This window comes from Sabethes cyaneus, chromosome 1 (assembly GCF_943734655.1).
Source record: "Sabethes cyaneus chromosome 1, idSabCyanKW18_F2, whole genome shotgun sequence".
Taxonomy (NCBI): Eukaryota; Metazoa; Arthropoda; class Insecta; order Diptera; family Culicidae; genus Sabethes; species Sabethes cyaneus.
In genome coordinates this window covers 126072476-126082241 of record NC_071353.1, presented here as the reverse complement: position 1 = coordinate 126082241, position 9766 = coordinate 126072476, and the positions used below count along the sequence as shown (strand labels likewise).

General features: G+C 38.7%; 1 protein-coding gene across 1 annotated transcript; it reads left to right on the top strand.

The window, feature by feature from the left end:
• The first annotated feature begins 5894 nt into the window (after positions 1 to 5894).
• LOC128746202 (uncharacterized) lies at positions 5895 to 6586 on the top strand. The gene is made up of 3 exons (XM_053843248.1): positions 5895 to 6158; positions 6217 to 6462; positions 6533 to 6586. The coding sequence occupies exons 1-3, from the start codon at positions 5895 to 5897 to the stop codon at positions 6584 to 6586; spliced, it is 564 nt and encodes a 187-aa protein (XP_053699223.1).
• The last annotated feature ends 3180 nt before the right edge of the window (positions 6587 to 9766 follow it).

The following is a 9766-nucleotide window of genomic DNA, read 5'->3' as shown; positions in this document are numbered from 1 at the left end:
ATCCCGTGAGTAAACCGATACTGGTGCAGTCACTATTCCACTACCAACAATATCACGCCCAAGCAACAATGTGAGTTTTATTGTACTCTTATTGTGGCTTCAAAATCCAATTTTGGCCTTAAATACCATCATAAGCGTGTAATAAAACCCAAATTGTTACTTGGGCGTGTTGCAGTGGTATGATAGCACTATTGACGGAGCTGACGTCCCATCAGTAAACTTCGCAGTATCCAGGTACGAGCCGTATCACATAAGGTATGCATTAAAAAATGGACTTTTTTCGGATAATGAAAAAAAAAAAACTAAGACAGCTAATTGAGTTTGATAAATTTCCCATGCAAGGTAATTATATTAGTCTACCTGCAAAAAAAATCCTACGCCCTTACGAGCGGCCTTCCGGTAGTTAACCGGAACATTCGCCATGGCGGATGAAAACATGCGTGTAGGCATGTTTTTGAGTTCTTTCTTCGTTTTATTTATCAATTCCTCCTCAGTTTTGGCGACCAAATTGTTGGAGTAGATCTTACGCTTCAGGTATGCCCAAAAATTCTCGATGGGACGCAGCTGGCGGACGTTGCTCAGATTCGTCGACCGGGTTACCACATCGATATTCAGCGATATTCCAGTAGTGGGCCGACACCAGATCCGGCCAGAACACCGCGTGTTCGTCGTTATGGCATTTCTTGATGAACGAAGCAACTTCCTGCTGACACTTCGTGCTTTCAATTTCCCCGTTCACGGCCAGTCCGGAGCGAAAGAAGAGCGGCTTTGACATCTCCTTCTCGCTGATTCTCAGCCACAGCAACACCTTCTTGGAGAACTTGGTGTGTGAAATGAACTTCACCTCGTAGCTCACTTCCTTCGTGGGGGAAGTAAAATACGAAGTACCCAGTCGTTGCTATCCAGGGAGAGATAGTCTCGTCGTCCATCACCACCGCCACGTCGCGATTCACCGGGAGAATCTTCTTGGCCATTTATTCAGCCGCTGCCGCTGCGTCATTCCCTGCAGCTCCGAGACCAGTGGACGGTTCTGCCGCTTTCTGACATGTATGTCTATGTTCGCCAGGTATTTTTTCACTGTTTAGCCGGTTACACCGACCTCCCGGCCAAGTGTTCGCAGCGATATAGCCACTTTTCCCTCGGTCTTCCTATTCGCCATCCTTTGGAGCTTCTTGTTGATGAGGGTCGTCGGTCGTCCGGAACCGGGCTATTTTTCGATGCTCTGATTGTTGTCCAATAGTACCAAGATGTTGTAGATACCGGAACGGGTGCATCTGACGTCCACAAAGTGCCACGTCGTTCATCAAGAAATACCATAAGGGCGAAGACGCGGTGTTCTGGTCGGATCTGGCGTCGGCCCACTACTCGAAGCAATCGTTGGAGGAGATGGAGCGGCTGGCACCCAAGTCGGCGAGCCCACCCAACATCCCCCAGCTGCGTCCCATCAAGAATTTTAGGGCAAACCTGAAGCATAAGGTCTACTCCAACAATTTTGTCGCGAAAACTGAGGCGAAATTGATTAATAACACGAAGAAAGAACTCAAAAACATGCCTACACAAATATTTTCATCCACCATGGCCAATGTCCTGGTTAACTGCCGAAAGGCCGCTCGCAAGGGCGTAGAATTTTTTTACGAATAAGCTAATATAATTACCTTCCATGAGAAATTTATCAAACTCAATTAGCTGTCTTAGTTTTTTTTATCACCATCCGAAAACGTTCATTTTTTAATGCATACGTTACTGAATACTCGAATATGCCAGACAACTGTTCTGGTTCTGACAAAGCGGAATATCCATTGCTCCAATGATCGCTTTGTAGAGCTGATATTGAAAGTCAGCAATTTGTGTTTAGTAGCATATTGACAATCATAGTGAGATCAGCTAAATAGATGGCGAATAAATTAACATCATGTTTAAAATGTGGTTGGTTGGAAACATATAGATTGTTCTACGTTTTGTATCTAAAAATGTTATTTAAAGATCGCTAATGACCGATAAAATTTTTTGAATGGTTATTTAAAGTATGATTTTACTACCACTCTTAAAAATCCTAATGAAGAAAAAGTAGTTTTGAAACATCAGTAAGGAAAGTTTATTATTTCGATTGATCCAGCTAATCGCTTTCTATCCTCTCTCGATGAGAATTAGAACAATTAACTAACAGATAGTAAAGTGACTAACCCTGTAGAATCCTTGCTAGCCAAAGACTTGTCGATGATTTACTCATTTACATTCTGTGGCATCATAAATACCGAATAGATCTTTCGATAAACCTGTTATAAAAATAACAATTAGTTAGTTTCAACACCAGTCTAATACCGTTCTTAAGCTAAAATTACCGCTAATACCGGTGTTCTCCGTCGATACGGACAGCCAGCTGGGGAAGGTACTAGTTTTCTCGTCGTCACAACAATTTGCGGTGCCTGTCCAACAGTTCAGCCGCTGCAAAATCACTGCTGCTAATCGGTTGGAAATTTAGTAAGCTTTCTTCTCGATTTTCTTTGGCAACAGATCGGAACGGCTTGGCTGTTCGGCAATACACCACCTTTGACAATGGTGACCCCATAAACGGGTACAGTTGCAGTACCACGTAGCGAAATTCCTCTTTGGCAGCAAAAGGTGTATAGCTCACTAATCAACACGAGTACAAATTGAACGGGACTGCAGCTTTACCACCGTTGCTACCCAGACTGAAAATAAAATAGCACCAAACTAAGAATTTGTTCGTCCTTAAAAGAACGGTTTTCGGTAATTGATCAAACTTAGGAAACTTGGAACTTAGGGCTTTCCTTTTGTTTTTCGTTAGCCACTTTGCTCTTTTGTTCAGACTGAAATTGAAATGCCCCAGTTTGTTCAACGTAGATGATGGAATGACGTGCCATGAAAAATAGGAGGGACCAATTCTTGTCGCTTGCACTGGTATATAACACGAGTTAAGCCGGCGAACAGCATTATTCAAACGCTAGCTGAGCTACTGCTTACATCTTATCGGCATGTCTAGACGCGACAAAGGAGGAAGCATCAAGGGCAAGCGAAAATCACGCTCGAGTCGTGTACGTCTACAGTTCCCGGTCGGTCATATTCATCGACTACTGAGGAAAGGAAACCATTGAAGCTGGAGCTGGCTGCCGTGATGAAATTATTAGCTGCGAAAGTACTTGAGTGTGCAGGAAATGCTGCTAGCGACAACAAAAAGACCAGAATTATCCCACGTCACTTGCAGCTGGCCACCTGGACTGGTACTTTATCGTGACTCATGACCATACACGAACGGCTTTGTAGATTCAAAAAGCTGAAAATTGTACGCAAAATTTTTCTGCTGCTTACAAAAGAAGAACACTGATAATAAAGCATTTCTAAGCTGCAGACGTTTTGGAAGTGGCAGAAAATGCCGCCCGTGTCCAGAAAACGTATTTTCACCATTTGTTGGTCGTCCGTAACGGCGAAAAATTCAACTTTTCCCTCGTTACCTGTGTTATTGTGGTATTAACTGGGCAATAAAATATAATAAACTCTTCAATCGTTGCGTGGCCCTTAAAAGGACCGATTGTTTCATTGTCTCATTGTCAAACTCCAGTTTGCAATAAACTTGCACTAACGCACTTATCGTAATTTTTTCGGTAAATTAGAGTACCGCAAACCAAGCACGGCTTACTGCAACGAACTAACCAGAAAGCCTCAGCAGCAATGCGATCGACAAAGCCGTTCGTGTATGGTCATGAGTCACGATAAAATACCAGTCCAGTGGCCAGCTGCAAGTGACGTGGGATAATTCTGGACTTTTTGTTGTCGCGAGCAGCATATTTCCTGCCAATTCCAGAACTTCATCAGCCAGATACTTCATCACGGCAGCGAAACGAGTACTCCAGCTCCAACACACGCTCCACATACTTTCCTTTCCTCAGTAGCCGATGAACACGACCGACCAGGAACTGCAGACGTGCACGACTGCATCACCGCTCGTGTTGCCGTTGGTGGTACATCTCAATAAGGAATTTTCAAGCCAATTAGCAATCAACGAGAAAGGGTAGGATTCCATTTAATTCTCTTGTAACTTTGTGATAGTAGAAATAAATGGAACTTTTCATCAACTTTCTCGTTGATTACTGAATTATACCAAGACTTGTTCTATAATAATTGGAAATTACTCTAACCAATTACAAAGCGACCATTTCTAGTACGACCGAGTTAGAGTTATTTTCAATTTTTCAAAGACGTGCATTGAAAATCAATAGTTTTCTATATTTTCATTATTTTCCAAATCGATTTTCCGATCAATTGGTGTTAATATCTTGAAAATCTATTTAAAATTGACTGAATTATAAGCCGAAGCGTGAAAACGCGTTTCTACCTTGATGACGTCATTTTTAACAACCAATCGCGACGCGAGAATTCTGGTAAAACATAGGTTCATTATTTCCAATTTTTCAATAGTTCAACATCAAGAATCCATACTTTTCTTCATTTGGGTCAATTTTTAGAAGATTTTCCGATCGATTGGTGTAAGAATATTGAAAATCGATCGGGAAACCACTAAACTATTAACGTTCAAAACCTGACCACTTTTCGAGAAAGATTTTTTGGAACAACACCCTATCCCAAACGTTGCCGTAAGACGTAATCCTAAAAAAACGGTTGCTCGTGGTGTCTCGTAACCCTGCAATGTGTCATGTACACATTTTTAATTTTTGTGTACGCATACAAACTGAGCTCATTCACGTGCAAGGATTCGCCTGCGTGTAAACTATGCATTTTAGTGTTCGAGAATATTCTCCATTTGCCTCCATTCAAAACCATTTCTTTGATCTACGAAGAAATAGTTAAAGATGATTGTGAGGAACGTGCTGCTCGAACTACAGATTTTCATACGAAGGGATCAGGAAAATAAACTTCTTTTGTTTTGTTAGTAAACCTTTGAAGATGAGTTTTGTAACTTTTGTGCTTTGCAAATAAAACATAGGTTGAATAAGAGGAAAACTAGGATCCTTATAGATGATTAAAATTATCAAAAACAGCCTACAAAATCGAGTTCGGAAATGAAAAAAATATTAATCAAAATTCCGATATTCATGTAGTCTGATGTATAGAAGTGTAAGATAGATTACCTAGTAATTACTAACACGTGTACATAACCTGATGTAAATAACCTTGGAAAAAAATTGTTAACAGTTGCTGTTAATTATGCAACATGAGATATTTCACAAGGCTAAAGTAGCCTATCCGTGAAAAAATTTTCTTTTATCTTCACTGAGTATGCGAATTTTTACTCCAGTATCTATCGGACCGTCAAAATGACGCAAGTACGAACATCTGCCCAAGAATTGGAACGGGTCATCCACTGGCAACAGTGGACACTAAAACTAACCGGTGTTAACACTCATAGTGCTGATTTTGAAGTCAACTCTCTGACTGTGATGACCTCAGTAGCGGCTGCAATTTTCACGGCGGTTCATATCATAGATATGTACATTTTTCGATATGACATTTTCAATTTGACTTTCGTGCTGATTACCTTGTGTTACTGCTTTATTGGATGGATTCGACTTTTGGCTGGTATAAAAGATACTAGATCAATCTCATCATTAGTTGCAACAGCTGTGGCAACACATCAGCATGCGTTTTCAGATCGAGAAGAACAAAATATCTTGAACAAATTTATTAAACTTTTGAAGCAAGTCCTTATTACCTACAGCGGAATGTTTCTTGGAGGCAGCCTAGCGACTTTATTATTGCCATTAGCCGTTTATTTATGGAACGGTGAAGTTCAGTTACCCATCGGAATTATTTTACCATTTGTGGATCCTGCGACCCGGCTAGGCTATCAAATGAATTATATGTATCAGGCCTTATGCATTCTACATTTTGCACCAGAAGTGGCCGCTACACAAAATATGTATTTTATACTAGTATTTAACATTTGCACAGAGTATGATTTGATGATATTGAAACTAGACGAGTTAGATAAATTGATTTCCGATAACGATGACGGAAGTTTGGATGATTCGATTCATGATAAGCTGTTTGATATTATCCGCTACCATCAGCGGCTAAATGATTTCATTTCGAAATTTGATGAAGTGTACTCTTACCAGCTCTTTATGGAAATCAGTGTCGATGCTTTGCAGGTTCTCATCACCTTGTTTGTTATGTACATAGTAAGTTTGCTGGCAATCTAATTTGGGCCAGTTAGTTCAAATAAAGTCTTTTTTTCAGGAGCTCTGGATGCCCGGCTTTGTAGTGATCACAGTTGCGACATTCCAGTTGCTACTCTATAGCCTATTGGGAACGTTAATCGAAATTAAAACGGATGCATTTACGGATCGTATCTACGATGTACAGTGGCATGAGTTAGCGAAAAAGGATCAAAAGATCATAGAAATCATGCTTCTGACATCTCAGACACCAAATCTGTTGACGTACGGAGGATTGCTACCGTTGAATGTGAATTTTTTCCAATCGGTAATTTTTAACGCTGGGAAGTTTTTTAATTTACGTTGTAAATAACTAATTGTTGTTATTTTTAAAACAGCTCTATCGGAAAATCTATTCGGTATTAATGATGTTACAAAACTTAAACGAGTAGATCATCGACTCAAGTCTATGGATACGGAGCAATTTACAGTGTTAGCTCCGCCTGGAAAAAATTGTAGATCGCACGACTTTGTTGCTTGTAGATGTATCACGAATATAACTGTTTTATGAATTTCAAATAAATGTTAATGTAGTCACGAAATAGTAACCAAAACCACATAATTAACTGTCATCAATATTACATTAATGTGGGAACACATCAAATTCTTCTATCTATAAGAAGGGAAGGGGAGAGCAGGTGGTTCATCTTTTCTCACCCGGGGATTGCGGGGAATTTGATAGCATATTTTCAATTTATCCACTGTCAGTGTTTTTTGGACGAGTTTATTTAAATGTGTCTGCAAATATTTCGTTTACAGTGTATTCGAATGTCAACACAGTCTGCAAGTATGTTTTGAATTTTTATTTTAGCGTTTAAGCGTCTGTTTTTGAAAAAAAAGTTCGACCGTGTAATATTTTAATGAAACTGAACCTAAGTAGTACACTACAGGTTCATTTAGTTGAAACAGCCGGATTACGACTGAAATTAGTCATATTTCGGTTACCACTAAAAATTTGTAACAACCGTGCTAGTAGGGAAGCCGCTCGAAATAAATGAAAGATTCACCTTTCGTACCATCTGGCGATAGAAGGAAACTAGTTCTCGGAAAATGCAATCCCAAACCTGGCCGCAAACACACTGTAAGAACACCGGAAGCCATCAAACGAGTAAATAAAAGAGTTAATTTCGACGGAAACCAGATCAGTTTGAACGAAAGATGGCCAAGGAACTGAGAATTTCGCTTTGGAGAATATTTTGAAACATGATCTTCGATCGATTCTATACAAAAAACAACGAGTGCACGGTTTGACTGAAAAGCAGAAGATTGCAACTTGCAAGAGTCGAAAAATGTGTTTCGTCCATTCATAAGTAATCCGATTTAGATGAGTTTAAGGCCAATGTTTCGGAAACATTAAAACGTCGAATAGGTAACCTTTTGACATCAAGAAGGCAAGGGTCATAGACGTACAATATTAATGACATTGTGGATTGTGGTACCTACGTCGTTTGTGATATAGTGCAACACAGTCGCACGACAAATGTTCGGTGTTTTCAATCTCATGATTACAAAACCGACAGTTAGCTTCATTATATTTACCAATGAGTTTCAGGTGATACTTAAAAGGACACTGACCTGTTATCAAATCGGTGTATGTGCTCAAGTCGGATTTTGAATGGTTTAATATTTTTTGTGATTGAAGAGCATTTGAGGGGGTAAGAAGGAAAGGGGTGTAAGTGACAAAATTGAAAAAATCGAGATAATGATAGGAAACGATACTTTGAGTATGGTTTTATGCATGCCAGAAAATTCACGTCAAAATCTTACCGTTTAATGACCTTTTTAAAAACATGAAAAAAACGAGCAAAATAAAAGTTGGTTTTCGTTTGGAAGGAAAGGGGTGTAAGTGCACTATCTGAGCAATTCTAGCCCAACTAACAAAACGGTTTGTCTGGAATATTTTTTATTGAAATGAAAGTTTGCTGATATGTTAGATGCCACACAAGGATTCATTTTCCACGAAACTTAATTTTTTTCGTCAAGAGTAACTTTTCAAAAGGGCGTATATATATGGGACTTTTTTTAAATATCGTATCTCGGAAACCACTTCTTTGTTAAAAATGACGTCAACGGAAAAGTTACACGAAATTTAGTACATTTTCGAAAAAAAAAATACACTGAAAGAAAAAACTTTTCAAAATCAAGACAAAAATCATTAAGCTTGAATTATCAAAACATGCTCCCTCAGATTTGTCTCATTTTTTTAAAGATAGCTTAAAACATGTTCTAAAATGTCTTTCGATTTTTTTTAAATCTGATAAATTTTTCAAAAATATCCTAATTTTACTTTTTTTGTAAAACCAAAACAAAATCAAATGCTATGCATTATCAAGTTATGTCATTTTAACTTTTTTTAGGCCCAACAGTTCTCAAGTTATGCCATTACTTATATTTTATGAAGTTTTTGTCCTTCCGATGTGAGGCAACTGAAGGGGGGGGGGGGGTGGGAGGCATGTGATTTTTTTAATCAAGCAAAAAAAGCATTGTAGGGGTTACAAACAGTTTAAATTCTAGAAAAAAAAGTAATTTCTTTGATTACTAAGATTATGGCAACTGAAAGATGATGATACATAAACTAGTGCTTGAAAAAATTCAGAACTATTTTCTAAAGCAACGTTTTAGAGAGTTAGCAACGCAAGATACAGCCCACACGAGTCTATAAAATGTATGGTGGCACAACGTAGTGAAACAATTCTATAATATTTTACATACTATCGGCCAGGCTGCTATTACTCAAACAATTTTCCCGAAGAAAGTAGTATTTTTGGTAACTCGTACCATGATATATAAAGTATACGAATATACGCTAGAGCCGACCGATGAGAAAATTCTGAACTATTGTTCATGCCATCTTGAAGGTGACAGTCACTTGTATAAACTTCTCGAAGACCATTACTTTCTAAGTAATCAGTACTATAAGTTACAGCCTATACAGTAATATTACATATACAGTAACGCCACGTAGTGAGACAATTCTGCACTATTTTCTATACCATCTGCAAGGCTGCTATTACTTATCAACTTTCCCTAAGAAAGTAATATCTGAGGTTACATGGATTATAAGCTATAGCAAATAAAACGAGCTCGCAAATACACTAGCGCCGTACGTTGAGAATATTCTGAACTATTTTCAATGCCATCTCCGAGATGACAGTTATTTGAACAACCTTCCCGAAGATTGCAACTTTCTAAGTAGTCAGTAGCGTAAGATACAGACTATACAAGAATATTACATATGCACTAGCACCACGTAGCGAGAAAATCCTGAACTGCTACCGCCTGCCCGCTTACCTACCTTTCAATGAAGATGATTGTAATATGATTCCAAGATATGCACTTGCACCTTTTTCACTCTAAGTAGTAATTCCTTATAATCGCTTGGAATGAAAGGGATACAAGTGCATAACTTGGAAGGAAAGGGGTTTTCCTTCTTATAAATTCCGAAAATCAAAGTTCTTTTCCAAGATTTTAATAGAACATAATAAAGAAATGTTAACACAACTATAGTACGTCATTAGTTTTGTATTGTTTGACCTGACGAATTTTCTAGATGATGTCAACTTTGGAGCTGA